We start from the raw sequence: 24317 nt of genomic DNA on the forward strand, positions 1-24317 counted from the left end.
TTCACGTAACTTGGAACCCAGTTTCTTGCACACAACAAATGTCTGTGTTATCATGCATTAAATATTAGAATTGGTAGGCTAATCTTACTTTCAATTACATTCATAAATCAGTGGTTACTCCAGAACAGTCTTTGGAGTCACCTAGATTTAAGTGAACACAACACAGAGCTGATTCTACCCTAATGATGATCCCTTTCACAGTGAGTGCAGAAAACACTTCACCTGAGTTGTTTAGGAACTAACCTGTACAATAGGAAAGGATTTTCAAACAACAACAACAACAACAACAACAAAAATCAGGTTCAGGCTTGCCCGGTCTTTCTTGACAGAGTCGGGCACAATCACCATTAACAATGCCTTCACTTCAACAGAAAACCACCTCAGAATGATTGTAAACAAAAGTCAGTTTAGCCTTTTGTTTCACACACCTATTCAAAATTAGCTAAGTGGAGAACATATAAAATACGTATTCTTGTTTCTTGACAACTCCTGATAAGCAAGAGATGGACAAGCTTAGTCGAAAGGCTTTGTGTACACTGGGCAGGTTTTACAGAGAGTTCTCGTAATAGTTAAAGCTGCCTCACTCACATCAGCGTTAGCAAGACTGTGCACCTCACGGTGCACCTGGGGAGCCAGCACCATTCCCTGAAGTCTGCTCAGAGGAGGCCCAACACCAGTGAAACAGTTTTGTGTTAGTTTTCCAAGTATAGGGATGGCCACGCTCACTGAAGAGTGTGGAAATAGGCTTCTTACACCTTTTCCTATCCATGGCCCACCCTACACACTGCATCTGCTGCAGTCGGTAACATCGCTTTGGAAGAAAACGACCACTTTCACCCTGTGATGCACATGTATCAGGCAGCTATGCTGAAAGCAGAAAGGGGGTGTAATTTTCCTTCCTCTAGATGATCAGTTTGAGACCTGAAGTTCTCTCTGCTCCACTGAATCCAATAAACTGCATTATCCATGAATAATCCAGAGGCCTTTTGAGCCCTCTTCTTGAATATGATGGATATAAGTAAGTTTGAACAGGCTTTAACCAATTCAATATACAGTTTTACAGCTTTATTTTAAAGTATTTCAATTTAAAGGCATGTTTGGGGGGGGTTATTATAGACTGACTTGTTTTGAACCAAGTAAAAATTCCATGGATTTAAAAACGAAATTTCTTAAAAAATCTCCAGTGCCAAACTTGTATTATTTATTTAGCCCCAGACTACCTCTTTCAATAAAACAGAGGCGTTTGACCTAAAATTTCTACACATATGAAAGGATTTAGAATTTGTCCGATTTTAAATATAAGAGTATTCCTTTGCAGTACCTTTCAGTCAAGCCCTGGAATGTAATACAGATCCTTCTAACTGTGATTCTGAAGCTTGCAGCTAGGCCTCTGCAGATACTCAGTGATGGTTCTCCCATTTTACAGCCATGCAGATGAAGAATGGGAGGCTTAAAGTAGCTGCTGAAAGTAACAAAGCCACTAAAAGGAACAAATGAATACAAAACACGGGAGTCTCGTGACTTCCAGCCATTCACCAACTCCCCTGTCTTTAGTAAAATATTACTGCTCTCTAATTTAAAGGAAATAACACTCATAAAAAATAAGGTCTTCCACTTCATCTCCCTTTCTTTTAATCTCTCCCCTAGAATAAAACTCAGTAACACGAACTTGGGCATTAACAATATGTAGCCTAGCGCAGAGACTTCAGCACATGACGTACTAAAACTCCCCCCAGATCTAATGAAAAAAAACAATGAAGTTTTGAACAGTTAAATGGAAAAAACGATTCAGTGCATAAGACAGTTGGGCAGTACAGCTTCTAGTGCTGTCCACATTCCAGGGAGTATTAATAAGACACTACTTGTGCGGGGTTTCCAAATATCACTAATAGAGAAATGGGAGGGGGGAGGGCGGGGAGGGGCGGAATGCAGCTGCCAGGCCAAATAGAGAGGAAAGTTAATTAAAAAATCACAACTGGAAAACTTAATAAGTCCACGTTCCTACAGAAGGACAAAAACATTTTCTAGCATAATATATGTGTGTTTGTACACGCGTTTGCGAGTATAAAGCAGCTCAACTTGCACACCTTTCATGTTGCCTCACTAAATACAGCTGCAATACAGCTGAGCCATTGTTTGTTGGCTGCTCATGGCTGGCGGTGCCATGAAAACTGCATTCCTGGGCACTAAATAATCAGCCTGCCTGACCCCCCAAGAACCTGTAAGTCAAATTCATTTACCCCCAGAGGGCAATGCTCTATTGTGTCCTCCCTCCTTTCTAGCCACCTAGGAACAATGGACAATAATTGCAACTGTCACGGCAGTCAGTAGGAAAAATAAACCAGTGCCTGTTTTCACAGCTTACTGCCAAACCTGATCCAAACACCTAATAACCATGCCCCCGACCACAGAACCACAGTTGCACTAAAAAGCCTCAGATGTGAGGCTTTACAACAGAGCTGCAGAACAATAACGCGATTTGTGTTCAAAATATGAAGCTAAAAACCAAAAATTAAAGCAAAGAAAACTCTTCTTTGAGGCTGTGCTGTTGCTCCCCATCCTCCCCCTGGGCAAGACTGAAAGGACTGTTGAATTTCTTTCGTGCTAGCTTATAGCTACTGCTGCTGCTGTCAAGTTTAGCTTGTGAAAGGGAAAGAGAGGAAGGGAGAAAAAAAGATTGCCCTCCAACAGAACAAGATCATATGGTCTGGGAACAGACCGCCTCCTCAGTGCACAGCACTTCTCGGAGTAGCTTTACTGAGTCCAAAAGCAAAGGAGAATCATTGAAGTCCTTCTACTGGCTCTGGCATATCAAGAGTCAAAGAGGCTCCAGATAACATGCAAGAACTGCTTAACTACACCCCCAAAAGTGGATATGAAAGCTGCCTGTATATTTTAGGCCTGAAACATCTTAAAGATTCATCAGCTCATGGCAGACAATGATGGTATTTTGAAACAATAGGCTTTTAAAAAACAGAACTCGCAGACAAACCCAGTGGCTACGCTACCTCCTTAAGGCCTGTTGCTTTATGTACTTGAAGCAAACGTGCTCAGTGGGAAGAACGAACCCAGGGTTTGGCCCTCTGGTATAATAATAATAGTATCTCAGCCTATTTGGGGCCAAAGCACTACATTCTGATATAAAGTTCTTCTACATATGTAATGAATATATATTTTTGAATTACAGCCTCTTAGGGAGAAGCGACAGCAAGCGACATACTTTCCTACTCGTGTAAGTCAGTGGACTAGTGGTTGGTGGCTTACTGGTGATAAGCAGGGAGGCACATCTAATTAAAATAATACTACCTTTGCACACATAGCAATACAATAACCTCTGAGAGCATGTCATGTATTCTTTACTGATTAATGCCTACCTCTTGCACAGAAGGTCCTTAAACCTGTCAGGTACAATGTTTGGGAGCCCTACTGAATGAGGATCTCTGGATCAGGGACAACATTACTAAGCAAACAAGCCAAAAATAATGGAGAGAAATGAAATCTAGCAAAAGAAGAGTTTAATTTTAATCTCATTCTACTTTCACATTTCCAGAACAACGTTGGCTTGGATTTTGCTACTCCAGATGTACACTGATATAAATGGGAGAAGATTCAGAGTCACTGTTTCTTTTCAGAGTGATAATGGGTGCTCTGAAAACTAAAATTTTTGACACACATGTATTTTGAGTCAGTTCCTCACCACAAGCACTGAAGAAGAATTATAAAGATATTAAATTGCATGAAAACAAACAACTACAGGTTCCCTAAAATGACCTCACATATATAAAATGGGGAAATATCTTGGCAAAGCACAAGCTACTGCTGCTGGAGAGTGGTCAAATTTTGTCATTTTCCTTCTGGAGTACAGCTTTAAAAGAACATGCTTTAGTGCACAGATGTTGTACGCTGTATTTTAAAATCTGCACTGACTGATTTTGGTACCTAGAGGTATCATTACACAAACTTTGCTCTTTTTATTTTTTTTTTTTCTCCTACATGCAGAGAAGTAAAAAAAAAAAAAAAAAAAAAAAAAAAAAAAACTACATTCCCAAAATCTGTCCAGAAATTAAAAAGGATTTCTGATCAGCCTCAGATCTCAGAAGCTGAGCTCTGCTATACTCTGATACCACATAAGCCTGCGTTTGATATGTGAATTGACTTTTTTTTTTTTCCCCAATCCTGCAATAGGACGTGTCCTCTTATAACACAGAACGATACATGCAACAAAAGCTTTAAGTAAGTTCATTCACTTAGGGTAATATACCATTTCATTTATTTCTATTAGCACAGATGGAGAGCATACATTTCATTTAAGGCCCAAATGATGATGTTCCAAGGGGAGGGGAAGAGGAGCAAACAAAGTTCCATTAAAGCCAGTGATATCTGTATATTCATTCCCAAATTGCTTTAGCACGGAAACAGTGTTACCTTTTATTTCTCCAAAGTTCCCTGATCCCATGGCAAGAAGTTTGTCTTTCCAGTCCTTTGATAGTAGCTTTTCAATACTGGGTGTTTCTGAGTGAAGGGGGGGAAAAAGAAATGGAAGCAAATCAACATGAGTGTCTCCACAATAGAACTCATTAAAAGTCTATCTGCTAAAAATAAGGCCAACCCTATTCTGGGCCCCAGTTCGTAATGACTTCATCAACAAACTGATATGGGGGGGGGGAGGGGGGGGGAAGAAGGGGGAAAAAGAAGTGTTTTGTCACCTGCTGTTTCAAAACCATTAGCTTTTTCCTCTTATGGAACAAAGCCCCGGTAATTCTGTATGACAATGGCCACATATAAACCTGCAGTTCATTGTTTTTCAATTTGGTGAACAAGTTGCTGCCTATAATGGATGCCTGTCAATGTCTGGGTGTTAGTCTGCAGTCAAAAAATAATTATGTTGATAAAATGCAGAGTAAAGAGAGAGGGAGAGAGAAAGAGAGAGAGAAGCAAAGAATTAGCTCCTAAATCTGCTACATGTAATTATATCCCTCTGAGCCTTTACAATTACATCCACTTTATAATGTGTGTTTAAACATCGTGTGGTGGTAAGCATACTGTGGAAAGATTTTCCGGTAACACGCACATTATAAATAATAATAAAAAGTTGGGTATGAAAAAAGCTTTAAAAGATTGCAAAATCCAGAGGGAGAAAAGGCACTGCTTAGAATGGAAACCCATTATTTGCTCATTTCAGATTCTATCGCTTCCTTTAAAAATAAAATAAAATGAAATAAATTTATTCAGTATTTTCAGGCAAAATGCAGTGAGGGTGTGGATGGGTCTGATATTTACGTCTGTAACTCTTGTATTTTGACCCCTCTTTGTATGGAATTTTAATGCATAAGTAAATATAAATGCTAATAAAATTCAGAGAACATTAAACTCAATTCCAAACAATGTAATTGTATATTCTTGTCAGCATTTAGATGGGTACACAATTACAATAGCTTTCAATCCCACGATTAGCACTGCATTCAGTTCGAAAATGGAGTGTACTAAAAGATAAGTGTCCCAGTATGCGCCATCTAAATAACAATACCCACACTTATTATCTGGATCTAAGACATATACTGCTATTCTCCACATTGGTGTTTATGTGTATTTGTATTTGTTCAGGCATTTGTTTACCCCCTACCAGGAGCATAAAGGGAGTACACGTTAACTTATCAAAGGGACCGTCTGGCCTAGAGACCATGCAATTATTAGCAACTGGTTAATTTTCCCCACAGTAAAAACCATTACGAGCAACCTTCATTATCTTGTTTGGCTAATTCCGCCTCCTTTTTCTGAAGCCCCACCTTGAAGCTCCGCCGACGCTCTCCGAAGGGGGGGGGATATGTTTGAGAGGTTCGCCGGGTCCTGCCCGGGCTCACGGCCTTTCTCCCGCTCTGCAAAGCATCTCTCACACCCTAAGGAGCCCAAACTCCCGTTAAACCAACCTCACGCAGTGTAGTAGTAACGCATAAGTAACTACTGCGGCGGGGGCACGCTTTCCAGCACCCCCCCCCCGCTCGTTTGCCGGCGTTGCAACAGCGGGTCCCATTGGCAGCAGGGGAGATTCCCCCCTCCCCTAACATTGTTATACACATTACAACCCTCCAATTTCCTCCTATACACGCGTGTGCTCCTGCTCTGTGCGCGGCAGGCTCCCGCAGGACTGGTTGCTCCGTGCGCTCACCGCGCACCCGATCACCGGGGTTGACTGCCTGAGCTCAAGTTTTCTGTTAGAACCCCTAAACTGCCATTGAAGCCGAAGGAAAGGGATGGGAGAAGCCGCGATGCAATGAACATCTCCGTGCCGGAGCTGGCCATGCGGAGATGCTCCCGTGCTCTCGGCACTTGCACAGCTGAAGTTTGTACGTCCCCTGTGAGCCTTCACGAAGGGAGCCGTTTTTCCAAACCTATCCGAATAGGTCAAATAAACGCCGCCACTTGCCCCTTTTTTTACTATTCTTTCCTTATTTTTTTCTTCCTTGCGCTTTTCTACAGAATTCTCGAGTAGGGTGTAAACAGGCCACAGCAAATGCGGTATTTGCGGCTGAGGGCTGTCAGTCAGCAAAAGCTAACAAACCTTTGCAAAGCAGGAATGCGGCCATAGAAATCCACTGGGGGCTGACAATAGGCTCCAGAGCCTCCGGGCACCGAAAGCAGCCCGCCTTACTTTTAAGTCTATTGTCAGCAAAGCCCGCGACAAAGCTTTTCCCCTGCAGCTAGACAAAATATTCGCCGTGGTGCGCTCGTAAAGAAACAGAAGTCTTCTGTCCAACTTGCCGCGTTAAAGCAACAGTAGCCGCTCGGCGGGGCTGCCAGGGCCCCGCTGCGCCGGGGCTGCCTCCCTGCCCGCTTCCCTGCCTCCCTGCCTGCCCCCGCCCCGCCGCGGCCGGACCGCGCCGAGCCACCGCTGCTGCCGCTCGGGGAGCGGCGCCGGGCTGGGGCTCAGGGTTACGTTAGCGGGGTGTAGACGGGAAGAGAGGGGTGACAGCAGCTTTGTCAGCGCCAGTCTCGCCGCTTTAGCGGCAGAGTCCCCAGCCGCGGGACTCGAGTTACAAATGAGTGTCCCTGCAACCTGAGTCCGCCGGTGATGGTGCCGGGAGAGCTGCTGCAGCAAACGAGCGGAGAGTAATGAATGCGGCGGACGGCCATGTATCAATGCCTTGAATTTCTGCGAGAACGGTAAAGATCTCAGTAGGAAATCATGATTAGAGATGTGAAAGGCCAAATGGCAAAATCCCAATAGTAACAATGCATCTGTTCATTAATGTGTGAATATGAGTAATATGAAAATTTAACACAATTATAAGCCCCTCAGCAATCCTGATGGCAGAAAATAGATTGTGGTGATCTAATCAGCGCTTCCCCTGTTGAAATACTGTATGTTAACTATTTAAAATAATATTATATAGATTTTTCCCTTTAGAAAAACCCATGTAATCATATTCAATTGATGTCCTAACTTAGTTTCAAACCTCCTCTGAGTCGGACTGCAATTTTTATGTAAGGCACTTAAACAGAATTTTGATACAGAATGAACAAGTAATTGTCCTTCTGCTAATACTTACAAAGAACTTTAATTCTGAAAGACAGTAGCTTCTCCACCCCTATAGCTTTATAGAGCTAAAGAGCTGTATTAAATTACAGCTTGTTTAATTCTATTACATACCATGTTAGCATATTGTACTTACATACTTACATAAAATATGCTATTCATATATCCCACATATCACATTGCAGTAACTGCTTGTGAAGTACATTATGCACCCTATCTTGGAAACAAACATTTATTATGTCATTTATGTACCCTATTAAAAAAAAAGATTCGAAATTTACACATCTTAAATAACTGTTTATAAGGTTACAACTGTAGAGCTTTCATGAATTATACAGAAACAAAGTCATCTTTTGTTCAGGTTTTCTTTTAGACTTCATTGGGAAGATAATGCTCACAAATTAAGAAAAGAAATAAACACTGTATCTTGTTTGCAAAGCACTCATTCTCCGGATTCATTAGGAAGTCAGTAAAACTTTTAATGCTTGCACATACAGTGTGCAGTTTAGAATTGGGAAAAGTGGCCTGCACACAGGAACTGCTATTTTTGATCTCTTCTCCAACAACTTACTCTCCTCTTGGATTCACCAGAACAAGATTCTTGCATCCAGACTCTGAGCCATACTGTGACAGATTTTGGATATGCATCAGGACAGCTATGTATTATGATAATCTGTATTAGCATTTCCAAAAAAGCTATACATGGGTGTGCTCTGCTATTCTGAGTATCACGATTATTCAGAATGTCTTCTAATTCAGTCTTTGAGAAGAGCCCAAGACTAGCCCCATTTCTTCTTCTGAGCCCCACTTGAGCTCAGAATACCCCCCATTACCTATTGGCAGCACAGGTCCTAAGGCACAAAGTAAAACAATTCCAAGTCTATCCACAGCACGGTATGAATACATCTACAAAAGAGTTGTTCAGGGCTTGTTTGTGAACAGTAATTCATTAATGTTTGGGAAACGTTTTTGTTCCAGCAACACTATGAAAAGTGTTAAGTGTTGTTACAGAAGAGGATTACAGGTAGGACACCAAAGAGAAAAAGAATGAGATGGAAAGAGTAACAGGAATCATAAAGTAAATGCTGAAGAGGAGACTGACTGAATTAATAGATACAAATTAATCCACAAAAATTATTTCTGCCATCTCTATTCAGCACATTTATCAGTCATTAGCTCTTTCCAGAGATATTAAGGACGCATTTTGTTTTCCTTGTATCACCCTTGCCTCTGTTGTTGGCGTGTGCTGCTTTGCACCACTGCGTATGGCAGCACCCACTGGTGAACGGCTCCCCGCGTGTGCCAGCAGCATGCTGGCTCCTTGGGGCCCACCGGCCTTGTCAGTCTCCCTCTCTCCCTCCTCCTTTCCCTCCCTCCCTGCCTCTCACGCCAAGCACCACGGAGGCTGACTCCCTCATCTACAACAATGAGAGCTGGAGACTGATGCCAGCAGCCAGTAATTCTCATGCAGGCCTTCAGCACATAGAATTAAACCACTTTCTCGGTGGTGTCATAGTCCCATGTTAGCTGCTCTGATTTGCACATGTGCATCGACCTGTGCGTGCTGAGCACACATATACATATGCTGAATTGCTCTGACAGTACTGGAAAGCAAAGCATCTAAGTAAATGAACAAATGAATAAAATCGCTTTTGAATCTAAGTTTTTGTATGCTAACAAGCATGCCACTGTCCCTCTACTTCTGTATTTGATGTTTAAACGTAGCTTCATTGACTTTTTTCCTTCAAAGATGGAAAGTTTTCACACTGAGAAAGGAGCGGTTTGTTTCCAGGAAGTGACCAAGGCTACAAAGCCGTGGTAAGAGGCACCATTTTTAGCACTGTCTGCTAGACTTCTATTTAATTTAGTCTACTTCCAGAAGTTGTGTTAATTTTTTCAGGCATTGTAACTCCCCTTTGGGAGTGACCTAATCCTACTTTCAATTCAGTGGTAGTCCAGATGCACGTGTACCTGAACCTGCCTCGGCAGCCTTCCAAAAACCGCAGTCCCACAGCACAGTGTTCCCTGCAGGCCTAACCTCTTTGGTAGCTCTTTTCAATCCATGCTCTAGGGTCACAGTCCTGGAAATCCACTTATAAAAGCTTAGAATGGTCTTCACTGCCAAATCTCTTCCTATTACCTCTTTCTGCTCCTGCTGATTATTTACTAAAAGCAAACGCCGGTCTCATGCAGCTGCCTGCTTCCAGAGAAAGGCACGTAATGCCATCATGCTGTAACAAGGTGCAGGATGGGGGCTCTCCACAGGAGGCACTTCCAGAAGACACATATTTGAAAAGAAAAGGGAAAAGCAAAGTCCTGACATTACGAAGAAGAGAAAACTACAATAAAAGGGAAGGAGGCTGACATAAGTCAGCCATAAGGAACAATAATGAGTCCTGGAGCCTCTCACTTGCATGGTGTCTGGGTGCCTGAGCATGGGTGCTCTCTCAAGGAGATGCCTGAAGTGCTCCCTTCCTCATAACTACTGTGAATAGCTTTGTCCTGGGATGAAAGACTCCTTAGAACAAAGTAAAAGAAAGATGTTTGGCCTCAGCAAGGATGATGACATGAAGTGTAGCAGAGTGGAGAGAAGCCAGGAGTTGCTCAATACCCAGCCAGACCACCAGACATTTGCTGCCAACACATGTCATTCCTAGAGGAAGGAGTATTTGGTCGGCAGAAACAATCATGAATAAACTTTAGCATTGGCTGATATACCTTCCACTTCTGGCAAGCACCTTCCTTTATATTTATGAAAGAGCTGGCAAATACTGAGCTGGCATCCATTATTCACCCTTTTCTTCCGCCACGATCATAAGTATGTTACACCTGTTGGCCCCAACTCCACTCACTGTTTCTACAACCCTCACCTATCAACATGCCACCCCACTGGCACTCTATTCTGTGCTCATGCACCACAACAGACCCTTTCTGGTTTAAATCAGGAAACAAGATTAAGGGCAGATTTCCATTCTTCCTTTAAAAGAGCAGACAAGCACATACACAAGAAATTTCTCTTTTTATGCACCCACTTTTTATTACGAAGGTCTTACCTATACAAAATCAGAAACAATTTTCATAGCAAAGAAAATAAAGCAACTATTATGAAGAAATGGTTGGTATCAGCAGGTTACATAGACACACAGCATCTGCATACACATATGGTTCTCCATCAACAGAATCATGCTTTTAGGGAACTACTTGCAGCTAGGCAAGACACTATGAATCATGAGCAGGCACAACACAGAATGTATTTAAATTTGGAAATCAAAGACCACACAACATACATTTTTCTCTTGCCTTCCAGGAAGTACTGCAATTTTTCACCAGTCTAAAAGCATTCTAAACTTTCAGAGAAGACACTAGAAAACACCTCTATAAAATATAAGTATCGTTCAAATGTAGGACATAGCTGCTCGGATGCGATAAGCAAAAATGTGGTGCTAAGTGCAGACCTACAGGGACTTCTCTGACTGGACAGGAAGTAGAGTGCTGTTGGTGTTTTAGGTATTTTTTTTTTTTTTAATACTTGGTCTTTGGGCACAAACTCACAGAGCCGAATGAAATATTCAAGTTTCAATGAGATGTTAGGGAGCTGTGGTGCTCTGGCTAGCACATCATAGTATGACTCTTACTACACCGCTCCATCACAACCACTGTGCAGAAAACAGCTGGGCTACATATGTCCATGCGTGGCTTCCAAACCTACTAAAAAGCTCCCTTCTCTGGCAGGGATAACCTGCCTTCCTGCTCTTGGAATCTCCAGTCCCACCCTAGCCACATGTTAGCTCCCATAGCATTTTATTTCAGAGGACAAAATTAACTTCTGTATCCACAGATGACCATAGTTACCTGTGGTGCACAATGACATCAGGTTACCATAATATTCTTGTTGCACATACTTGCATAGTTTTGTGTATGCTTAATAATACAACAGTTGTTTTCAAGTTTGCTGGCTCTCTTTTGCAATACCCATCATGCTGCATTAATGAAGTATATACTGTATGAATGATAAGACATTTTTATTGTGGTTTCTGGCACAAGCATACTACTTCTTGTGCTAAAAAAAATAATTCACATAGCCAGAAAAGGTTCCATAGCACAATAAATAAATTATCCAAGATTTTAAAATCAAAATCAGCAATCTGTGAATGCCACTGAAAACATTATTTTACTCTATCTACAAATATACAAGCAGTTATTTTTACAACCGCTTACCAATGCATACTGCCAGTCTTACAAGAAAGTAACCTAAAAACACAAGGGTGTTTACTAGGAAGAAAAGGTTAGAATAGTCTTCAGATACACTATACTACCAGTTGTTGAAGTAATTATCCCTTAGGATGTAAGCGAGGAGCCAGCAAACCACAGCACAAGGCAGGAACACATGGCTAAGCAGGACAGGGGGAGGGCATGGGGACTTCTTTAGCTAGGTTTGTGGCCAAAACCAGCGTCTCATTCAACTACACCCTCAGGAACAGTCAGGCTATTGTCTGAAATTTTTATAGTTTCCATCACCTGAATGCATTGGCAGTTGCACCATTAGCTGTGTACTTTTCAGTCTGTCTTGTTTCCACAAATGGTCACCTACTCCAGGAGCAGTCAGTCTTACACTTCAGATATGACATGTACAATGCAAAGAAATCAAGCCTGTCATGTAATACCTTCTGCCAGTCCTTCAGTCTCCCAGCAGCAGAGTCTATATTCATTCTGGGGCTACGCAGGCAACAGTCAAGATTTTCTCTGCCTTCATTCCCTTTACTGGTATACAGCTTCGGTACAGAGTCTGCCTTCAGAACATGAAAAGTTCTGGTATTTCTGAAAGTCTGTCTGTCATACACTCTTCTGGACTGACAATGTTTACATCAATAAAATGTCTACAAAGCCCTCCTGAGGCCTGCATACCTGACGAAACCACTTCTTTTACGAACACAGTGTTGAGTCAGGGAACAAGCCTGCATCCCTGCTCTCACCTCACAACAACAGGGAATTCCAGCTCAATTTCTGTTATTTCCAGCAAGCTAACTTGTACAGTACATACTTCATTGCATTACATACCCTAGCGGCAACAGACTCCATGAGGCTACTAAGCATACACTGATTACCCTCTAAACAATAATAATCTCAGTTTGCAAGCTCCTATATGAGAATTGCCTCCTGTTCCACTGTTGGGGAGGTGGCATTCATATTTGTGTGCCAGGGCAGCTGGACAGTGGTGTGCTCCACTCACACCTCCATGAATGCAGCCTTTCGCATCAAGCCTGGAGCCACTGCTGATTGCTGCAGGTTTGTACGGAGATGGGGCTGCCTTACTTGCAGGACATCCCGAAAACCACTATAGCTTAATTATTCTAAAGAAACACCAGAACAGCGTAGTTTGTAGGCACTGATCAGTTACCCTCCATCTAAATCCTTGTCCTTGCAAATACATAGTAGGGTACGGCGGGTTCGAGAACTGACTCAGTTTCTACCTTTCCCATTTCTGCAGCAGAGCTACTGTGTCTCCTAGAGGAGGGCACGCTGAGGCACTGTGAATGGCACTGGATGCCATGCACAGGACAATATATCTTTTGTCACTGAAATTTGTTGGGACTCAGTGCTCTGGATTCCCAAAGGCATACAGGAGCATAAATCTCATTCTGGAAGGGAATTGGGCTCTGACTGCCTTTGGAGATCCAGGCCAGCGAGTTGGCTGAAAGAGCAGATCACGAATGCATTCTGCCAAATGCAGCATTTCCCTGGCACAACTGTTGCTGGAACATCTTTTCCAGCATACATGATCTTTAGAATGATTCTGAGTTCCCACTACCACTGTCTTCTTCACCCCTAATTAAATTAACAAGTAAGAACAAAGCAAGTTATTTAACCTTACCAAGCTTCAAAAAGATATGTTAAATTTAAAAAATGTCCCCATACTTTTGTGATATTAAAAAAAAAAAAAAAATTAACAAATATTTTTGTTAATTGCTCACTTTCAAACACCTGAGCAGCAACCTTTTCCTTTTACATTGATAATACACCAGTAGGAATCCTTATGAAAGGGCAACAGTAAAATAAATAACCCCTCTCTTACGCCTGAAAAAAGAGAATTTTGTCTTAATCTGCGTTCTTCAACTTTCTAATGCCTCTTTAATTCCAGGCATCTCTAAATGAAAGAAGGAATTGATTTTCTCAGAAGTGGTCCATCCAGCAAAAAAATGTGTCAGTTGACAGAAGGAGGCACTATACCAAACCTGAGCTTCACTGAAATTCTGAAACCACAAAGATGTTTTAATATTTCCAGAGACTATTTCAAGAGTAACAACATAAAAACAGAGACATCTGGAATTAAATACCATTACATTTCACTTCACTTTTATTTTTCTGTCTCAGTTGGACAGAGACACTCCACTGAAATACATATTCCCCTGAAATACATTTTTTGTATTAGTGCTACCAGCAGAGCCAGTTTCTAATTAAAGGGCCATAATATCTTGTTAGTATTAACAGAGGGCAATGTTTTTGGTCTGCTAATTTTTTACATCTTCAGCACATCCTTAATAAGCAAGGGGGCTTAAAAACAGCGTTCAATGAGACGACTATACAGTAACTTTTTATGGGCATTGACACATCATTAAAGATGTTCTAGGGAGATTCCATGGTTTATCCTTTGACAGAAAAGATCTTTTGTGCTGACCTGTCTCTTTTTAAGTAATTAAATGCTTTCTCAAGAACAACCTAAAACAAAACCCCAAGAGAGCCAAAAAGTCTATAATCTAAATAACCGTAAAACATAAATTGAGAACTACAGTGTTTGGATAGAATTTCAAGGAAATCCTTCTGAAGCTCAACCACTCCGCTTCTCAAATCCTAAATTCAACAGCAACAATGTAACCCTTCACATGCAATTACTATAGCATTCTTACAGAAAAATCTCAAAGCATTTTTTTTTTTTTTAATGGGAAAAAAGTGAGTCCTGAAGTGATCATAATTTTCCTCAAAATGACAAAAGCAAGCACTGTATGTGATGAAGCTGAGAAAACAATTTTCTAAATAGCCTATCTTTCAGCCCTTGCCACGGTCATTATTTCCCACCACCAAGAAGTACACAGCTCTGGCTTCCAGATGATCAGCGGCAATGGGAGCTGTTGATATCTGGGTCTCCTTGCCTCTTGGCCCTCCTTACGTGTGGCCTTTACTTTGACAAAGAGGGAAGAGGAGCCTTATTTACCAACACAAGATAGCAGTAAAAGAGAAACAAAGCAGCAAGTGAAACAAGCACTTGTGGCACAAAGCCACAACTTCCACTGTTGAAGCCTTGTTTAAGGTTTAGGGGTTTTTCTGGTTAACTATCAGTGCCCTCAGAACCGGCACCCATGGGCCGGCACTGGGGCTTTGCTGGTGCCTGTCTGGGCTGGCTGTGAGTGGAAGACACTTCCGAATGGAAACGATGACATGTCCTGCTGCAGCTGCACCGAAGTGCATGTTACTGAAGTAACCATCGGTTTCCACCCTCCTCCCCCACCCTGGGGTTTTTTTTCCTTTTTTTTTTTTTTTTAATTCCTTTTTTTTTTTTTTTTGACAGCTGTCTTCCTATCTTCCCAACAGGTGCTATTAGGCCCTGAACAATGGCGAAGGCTTTTAAGCCACTGCTGTTGACAAGTGAAAGGGAACAACAAATGGCTCGGTAGTGCTCTTCTCCCCGGGTCACTCAACCAATGGTAATAGTTATTATTTTTATTTATTAGCTCTGTGGCACTGTCCTCCATTGTACCTCTTCCAACCTCCCCTTTCCGTGACAGCAAGGAGCTTTTTAACTTTTAATAAAAATGGGCGAGCGCTTAGCTCCTGAGCTGGCTCTTTCTGTAAAGTGCACAGCTAATGAATGTTGTCCATTTAGATCTGGATAATTTATGATGTCAGCGGAGCAGAGGTGGGGAGGGCTGGATCCAGATATGGCCATTAGTTACACTGCCAGGAGTGACAGGGAGAGTAAGGGGAGGTGGAAGTTGGGCAGAAAGAAGAGGTTCCCTCCCCCCGCCCCTTGTATTTGTTTTTGCAGGATAATTACAAGGTTAGGCCATAAATAAGACATTCCCTCCTTTGAGGTTAACGTAATTTTTCTTTAACCTTCTTAGCATTTCACTGACCGTATTATAATCCTCTTTAGAGAACAATGGCAGAGGGAAAAAAAGTTAATTCTCCCTTAAATGAAAATGACTGCGCCCATTTAAACGATACGCTCAGACCTGTTAGTGCTAGGAGAAAAAAATGTGCCAAAATGTTTTCTGATCCTAATAGTGAATACAGGCATTCCTACGCATATATTTACTAGTTGAGGTTACTCAATTAATAAATCACATATAACGAATAAGTTCCACCAAATGCAAACCCTGTATTTCAACTGTCCTGGCAAACCAGGTAAATATGAAAGCAAATCAGGCAATTCCACATCCAAATAAAATCAGTAAACCAGCCAGTAAGTCACCTGGAAGTGCAAATACACTTGAAAGTCGAAAATATAATGCTAAAGACCATCAGAATATTGACATATCATGGAACTGGTTGGTTTAGAGTCGTATGTTATCAATCAAATTGAGGTAAGACCATGTACATCTTTCAATCATCTGGAGCTATTTATTTAAATTATAAGTTGACATAATTTTGTAGTGAAAGGGCTACAGTCATCAGATTGTCTGTGTATTTCCTAGAGTAAATGTGTACTATTATAATTTAAACCTAATGATGTCATTGAAAGAACCGTAAAAATACTCATTTGGGATGTTAATAAAACCATTAAAAGGATTTAAAAATTTGAAAGTAGAAAACTGAAAAGGCTATCCCCCTGAAAGAAGCACGAAACACACAGCAGGCTCTGATTTCTATTCGCTTTAAAAATATGACAGACTGTTTTACCACTGGAAGTGAGAATTAAAGCACATACGCCTGATCCTAAACAACTACACATCCTGAACTCCTCTTGCGCAACATATGTGAAAACAAAATCTCAATCATTGATTGCCAGATGCCAGAAAGATATGAAAAATAATAATAACAACAAAAAAAAAAGATGTACACTATAAATTAAAGCTTCTGAAGTGCAGGTAGTTTCACAGTAAATCAGACTGCTAGTTGTGATGTAAATGATATTTGCAGGGAATCATTACGTCAAACTAAGTAGAAATTATTAAAGCTAATGTCATCTTTGGACTTGCTTAAAATAATAATCTTCCAGGATTTGCACACAGGCTTCTCCACCGAAGTACAGCATTCCATCTGCCTTGACAACTTGTTCTGTTTGTTCTCACTTGTCTCCATTCATGGATTTTTTGGACTCTGCTATGTTCAGTGTAAATAGGGAGAGAAAATACATTGGGTTTCCTTTTGATCAAGCATTTTTCTTCCTGAGTTAGGGACTAACATCAAAATAGATGTGTGGTTCAGCCATGTAACAGCTCTGACAGGTAATCCCCAAATAAGCGAAATCAGAGAAAGTCTATTATGCATAGCTCTTTAACATAATAGTTCTGGACAAGGGGAAAGAAAAGTCAGAAAGTAAAAGCAGGAAAGTCAAAGAGGGAAAAAGAGACAAAGAAAACAATACTGAGAACAAGGAAAGAACAAGACTAAGGAAGGGGACTCATTTGTCAAAATCTGAAATGTACTTATATTGCACAATGCACTGAAAGAGTAGGAGAGTTGGGGCACTCCCTGACTATTGAAAATGGTCACAAACACCGAGCTCCCCCATGCCCCAGACATCCAATAGGTAACTGCAGCAGCCTGGACAAATATGAAAGAGAGGAGGTAAAGAGCTGTAACATGAACTTCTGCTATCAGAAAAGACAATAGGATCTAGATTCAAGCATAAACTATGCCTTCAAATCATTACCAGCACTCTAAAGGGACAAAATCTTTCTTTTTTATCAGAAAGGGATCTTACTTATACCCTGCAGCAGAACTTTTTCAGACTATTTGAGAAAACTTACGACTTCCTCCATTCACTTCAGGATGGTAAAACCTCCTCTGCAAATAGCTGTCCAGATCCACAAGAAAGATCATCTGCATTCAGGATGGCTTCATGAATCACCAAGGACCAGTAAGGTGAATGCAGAGCAGGAACAGAACACCTTCCCAAGAATTAAGGTCATTCATTGAGCAGCTCTTTACACTGAGCGCTCTTTACACAATGATGACAATCAAGAGACACTACATTCTCCCTGGTAAAAACAACACAGACTCCAGAAATACAGAGAATGTCAACGTTTCCTCTGATGAAGGGAAGTTACTTTAAAACAAGAAACAGTCCCCTCTCCTCTGTGCTATCAATCTCATCAACTCCCTCCTAGAGTTAGCTTTCTCCTACTTGGTCTGACAAACTTCTTTTTGCTCTGGGACCTAGTTTGTTCTACTGAAAAACAAGCGAGGAGTACTCATCCTCGCAGATTTCTCAAACCATGTATTTGAGAAGGCCTGCCTCTAGTTCTTGGGGATGACTGAAATGAGGTACTTCTCATAAACAAAAATAAATTCTTTTTTGCAATTCCAAAGCATTCACCTGGACAGCCTTATAAGATCAGTGAAGAGGAGGCTTAAACTGAACTGAAGCAGGACAAAAGTTCAGATTAAGAAAGATCCACTTGGAAGGGACCACCTCCTTTGCAACATCTTTATTTCAGGATCTTATTAATTCTTCGCTTAAGTGTGGTGATAAGAGACATCTGTCTTTGCAAATGGGCAGAAGCTGCACTTCATTTTATCGCACACATCTGGCACCAGTGATCTCCACATCTGTGTTCTCATCTTGATTATTTCTACCTCCCATGATTACAAAAGAAACAAGGCATCTTCTGAAAAGCTCAGACTAGTACAGAAAGCAGCAAACCGCCTAGGTGAACAACAAGGGTCTTTGTGAATCTGAAGTTCTCATCACTGCCTTGTCTCTCCTAAGACTCTGACCTCATATTCAAAACTCTCAGTGGGACCACATCTACCTTTCAAAAGAAAAAAACAACCCCAAACTTCCCTCTATGACTATGATCTCAAGCATTGACTTAAGTTATAACTGACTAAAGGAATGGGACACAGCGATCATAACACATGATCTGAGAATCATAAGGATCTGGACATACACTCAGGAACGCAATCTTGCAAGACTTACAAATGATGCTCCTGACACTAAAAGTCACTGACATGTCTAAAATATGTTAATGAACGCTGCCTGAGTAATACCACTATCTATGGAATCATATCTTTCATGATTTAATTTTGTGACTAACATTGACCTCTCATGTATGGTACCTACTTCTCTTTGCAGACAAAGTGCTCAGCAGTATGCATTTTACACACAGACTTTTTTTTGTATTTAGAAAGAGATGTTTGGAAAAAGAACCACATTCAATTCTGCCTTTTTTTTTTTCAACTCTGAGATAAAACTGAGGCTGAGAATGAAATCCTTTCCTTGAAACCTACCTTTCTCTGAATAAGGTAGAGAGGTTTTTGATTAAACATGTATTAAATGCTTCTCTGGTATTCACGTATGAAGGAGAGTCATACCAAATATGTGTGAGTACGCCAAGCACAGAAAAGGACTCAGAGTCAGTATCAAAAGTGGCGTGGGGAAACAGAGGCATGTGGGGCTCCTGTGGAGTGAGGCAAATGACAAGGGCAAATTCCCAGATTGCTTGAGAACAGGGGGTCTGGGAAGGTGGGGTGTGGAGTAATTGCAGAATGGTGTAACAGGGAATTTAATAGATCAGAAAAGGCTGAATAGGATAACAGGCCCATTGTTCAGAAAGTTCTCTTTTGTGACCAGGCTTTAAGAAAATGCCAGAGCAACAAATGACTTAATCCTGGGGGGATGCTATGGCACGAATGAAAGCAGTCTATACCTTGAAAGCCAATGGAATAAATTTCTGTATCACATAACCACACTGACGACTGCAGCTTTCAGCAAAGTCTTAAGAGTTGCAATTGGCAAAAACCACACAATCATGCCCTCCCATGTTCCTCTTTCCTTCTTCAACGGCATTTTCCAATGTACTCAGGGGGAATAAGCCACATGAATGACAAATAGACATGGTCAAATGCCACGTAAAATACAATGGTTACAGGGAAGAACAGAAGAGAAAGAAAGAATTATTTTGTGCTGGCTTCCCTTCTCTCCTATGTTCTAACCACTAAACTAAACTTGGAGCCTCCTGGTTATATGAACACAGCCATTAAGCACTACACCACTGATTTACAGAGCTTCCCAATCCCTTGCTAAAGAAATGGCAGTGCCTTAACAGACATTCAGTGTAAAATGGAAGCTAACCTTCCAAGTCTGTCACACGGCATCATAAATCTTTGGAAAACTTTCCCATTTGCTCATGTATTTCTTGAGCCCTATTATAGCAGATGATGGAGCTGGAGGGTCCCATCTAATTCCTGATACATCAAAGAGAGCATCTTTCCAGTTATTTCAACACAAGCTGAATCAGGAATACAGAAAAGGCAGCCTGATTAAAAAAGTAAAGGTCACACTCTAGGGCATAATATAGAATATGTTATGTCTATCCTTGCAAGGATGGCAGGGTAGGTAGTAGAAAATGTAACAGTGCTAAAAATGGCACCATCAGATTTTGCTTTATATGTAACAGAAGAGCTAGGATATTATTTATTATATCGCCAGGGGATTAAGGAAAATATGGAATTACTGTTTTTCAGAGAAAAGGTGGAAATATGCGTTTCTCAATCAACTACGATTTCTTCATGGAAGCAACAGATTCTTATTTTAAAACCATAATCCTGATCTCATTCTAACTCAGGCAGAGAAGTGAAATGCAGAACCATAACACAGCAATCCAAAAATCAAACTTTTCCCAGATCTTTCTGAAACTTGGCCTCTAAATTTTCAAATTCCTACTATAACTTGATGCAACCTATTAGTGGGTTCTAAATTTATCAACATAAATTCTTCAATTCTCAGTGAATCTTGTGAATGATATTCAATTTTAAAACAATTGGTTGAGGAAAATTACTTTGCTTTCCAAGAATTCAGAGTTGAAGTGTAGCTCAGCTGTGATTTGTAGTTTACTTGGTAGGCAGTGTGTTGTACTTTTCATCCTTCTTCCCCCTCCCATTTAACTTTTGCTAGAGAAAAAAAAAAAAGCAGCACTATAGGTGTGCATTGCTAGAGCATTCAGCACAAAAGCTAGGCTTCTGCAAAGCCCTGATCTGAGTTTAATTGAAACACTTGTTTCCATATATACTTCGGACACTTTTTGTAAGTTTAAAACACATAACAGTAGCTATCACCACTTTGAACATTTCTAAGTCAGAAAAAATAAAGGAATAAAAAGTTTCCTACATTTTATTTAAATTACATTTGGTAGTTCTCTGTGGGTTACTACAAAATCCTTTAAGCCCACTAGTCTCTTAACTACATTAAATTAATAAGGCATCTCAAGCATTCAGTCCTCTACAGAAGAGCATAGACTCTCAGCCAGACACCTAAAATTCACTAAATTAGAAACATTGACCTAAGGGAGACATCAGTGCATTATCCTTGCAGACAATATGGCACTGTAATGTAAAACACAATATTTGGGGGAATTAAGAAGGTCAGGTGTATGCTGAGTGGATTTTTCATCAGTAGGAATAGGCTTCAATGGACTCAGTGCAGTTCTCCTGATGGCTAAACTATTCTAGTTTCACCAGCATGCAATACTGTGTCCTTCTTCATATAAACACCCCAAGCACCCAAATTCCACGAGTCTCTACTACAATGTGTTCCTGCTACTCCATACAATACTTCAATTAAGGCTGAGCTACACTGACTATGATTATCAAAAAATATATATTTCCATAATGCCATTTTGTCTCCGCTGTTGTAACTCTTCACTCCCAAAACTGTGTTTATAATGAGATGGTGTGGTGTATTTTCCGTTAAAAGCCTTGGCAGGAGTTTCTGTAGTTTTTCTCATGTATCGCAAGTTCAATACTCTTTCTGCATTTGCTTCACAATAACCAGTCCATTTCCAAGTGATTAATTTTCTATTCTAAAACAATGCATTCCTTTCCCCTCTCATTTTGCTGGTGTTTTTTTGTGGTTTTTTTTTTTTTTTTCTTTTCTTACCAAAAGAAAAAAAAATTCTTTTTCAATGACATCATGGTATAAACTTTTCAAAGCAGGTTTTAGCGGGAGATATGCAGATTGCTTTGAAAAGTTACCCTCATAAATAACAACAAAGTACTGAATTATCAAGGCTGTAACTCAGTCAAGAGGTGCTGTAACCATTTATATTATATGACCTCAGCAGAACCTCTTGATTGAATTGCAGCCTTTCATTAAATCAGGCACTCTGTATTATTTTCTCTGAACTAGAGTAAATCAGAATGGCAAAGAGATTAGCCCCCAAGCCCATCTCCTTGTGATCTAGAGGCATATAATTTTTAACCATTACCTCGATTTTATTTTGTAACTTAAAAAGGTTGTGCATAATCTACTGTGTCGATAATTCTCTTCCTTCTGAGGTGGTACAGTTTGATGACATGACAAAAATACTACAGAGTAACCTAGGTAAATTGAGAAACTATCCTGCTTGTAAAGAAGCAAGATCCCACTACTAAAAGCTAGAGAAAAGTGGGAAAAAAAGGACGAAAAGGAGAAACGGCAGATTCATAGCACTGCAGATTCATTCACAAAAAGCTAGAAACCAGAAGGGACCATTAGCTCATCTAGGCTCATCTTCTATATATATTACTGAATATTCATTATTTCATCAACCAAAATCAAACCTTCTTCTGATTTATTTCTAACTACCATTTTACTAGAAGAGAAACAGCTGGCCTCTGAGTCAGGACATTCCATAAATATCTCCCTGCTTTTACTGGAAAGTTGTGTATGTAGAGATGAGGGTGGAGGGAACCGGGGTACTTGTATCACTCTCTCTGTTCATCTCCAGCTGGCTTACACAATGCTGCCTCCATAATGTGAGAGACAACCTCCATACCAGCGGTTCTCAAACAAACCCATGACGATAATGTCAACACTTTTTAACTTTTTATGGAATAGGTCCATGCAGAAGCTCTTGTGCTCATGCAAGCGGCCACCACAGCAGGCCCGCAGGAATCGTTTCTCCAGAGAGTGCTTCCCAGGCTGCTCGGCACAGGCTGGGAGACAACCGCACATGCAGGGGCGAGTATTTCAAAAGGGAGCAGAACATTGCTCTGGATGCACAGTTTGTGTCTCACACGGTTTAAGAGAATACAGTTTTCCCCAGGGTATGTATCATAGATTGGAAAAACATGGCGCTTTCCTTATCTGGCCATAACATTTCACAACATGCTTCAGTTTTCCTTATTGCTTGGACTTTGCCTCCTTTTCAAAGCCCCTACATTTAACTCAGTAAGAGAAAAGCTACAGTAAGTCCCTTTTCCTATTTTCTTATATTTGTGTAGCTGTTAGACATTTTGCAAAGGAGGGGAGTACCAGCCAGCCTTTCACAACAAAAGGGCTACTGTCACCGCGCCAGTCCCAGACATGGTGGAAACCAGCCCACAGGAAAAGGCCTGGCTCCAGTGTTAGGCCCCGGCCGAGTACAGTCACTGCATTCACTCAAATTGGCAACAGGTCTCAGTGTTCCTGGCTTTGAGCTGTGAACAAGGGTCGGGATTGAATAACCAATTATACAACCGCTGACTGAGTTTATCCAAGGTTTGCAAACTGCTATAATAGCCCAGTATTCACTGACTGTTTTATCCTTTTCCAGATATAGTGTCATATCTCCCCTTGTGCTCCATTTACATGTCACTTTATTACATACATCCATTAAAAAGGTTAATACAATGTCACAGTCAATGCCTAAATGTTGCCATTCAGCATCGTCGCCTTGCTCCCCAGTACATTTCACATAGGCACTTTTCTTTCTCTCCCCCTCTCCCGCACTCTCCTGCGTGCTCGCTCGCTTGCTCGTGCGCTCACACACACATGCACACACACTCTTTCCTGCTGCAAGTTAAATCAATTTGCTGTCAAGAATACAGAGCAGCACGTGAACAAAACGGTAGCCAAGAGTCAATAGAGCAAAAACTCCCTGAAGTTGCCAGTCACGGTGAACGTATTGTACTGCTAGTGATGGGAATAACCTTTAAAATTCTGAAAGTTCAGATAATTACTCAAAATTGTAGACATTGTTGAGACTCCCTGAATCACCTGGGTCTCAAACTATCAGGAAAGTTCACTCACTAGAAGTCTTTTGAATGGCTTTTCTTACTTTCAGATAAATGTTAAACATACCAAAAATTGTTCTCTGATTTTTAACACTTCCCAACTTGACCCCACCTATAACGTGGGCATGTAGAAGGCTTGAAAAGACTGGAAAAAAATAGAACCAAGATCTCCTATACTGTCTTGTGAATGACTGATGGAGGTCTTGCTTAAAGTTTTTTTGTTTTGTTTTTTTGTAAAAGACTATTTTCTCTGATCAAATTGATAATCTCTGTTTAGTTTGTTTCTGAGAACAGCAAGAAAACTCCTCAAAATCTTCTACAGCTTCACTTTTTCTGATAAAGGGATTCCTGTTAATTTTTTTGTTTCTGTTTCCTACTGCCCTATGAACACAAAAAGGTATGAGAAACCAAGGACAAAATTTAACTTTTTGATTTCATACTATACAGCCTACAAAAGCTGTTTGGGTCAGAGTGAAGGCATTTTATGAGTGCTCAGCCTGTACCTCCAGGCATACACTCTTGTGAAGGGCTGTACAACAGCAACACGAATCACTGCTGTCTGCCTATACAACGCCACTGGGAGAAAGGT

The 24317-nt window shown here is 40.8% G+C and overlaps 1 protein-coding gene across 17 annotated transcripts in view; it reads right to left on the reverse strand.

The window, feature by feature from the left end:
- SOX5 (SRY-box transcription factor 5) overlaps positions 1–24317 on the reverse strand; it is a 644656-nt gene that overhangs the window by 160314 nt on the left and 460025 nt on the right. For all 17 annotated transcript variants that reach the window (XM_030478980.1, XM_030478979.1, XM_030478981.1 and 14 more), the window contains one exon: positions 4426–4512. In XM_030478980.1, the coding sequence (XP_030334840.1) occupies positions 4426–4512 (87 nt within the window). The remainder of the gene's footprint in view (positions 1–4425; positions 4513–24317) is intronic.

Source organism: Strigops habroptila, chromosome 3 (genome assembly GCF_004027225.2).
Source record: "Strigops habroptila isolate Jane chromosome 3, bStrHab1.2.pri, whole genome shotgun sequence".
Taxonomy (NCBI): Eukaryota; Metazoa; Chordata; class Aves; order Psittaciformes; family Psittacidae; genus Strigops; species Strigops habroptila.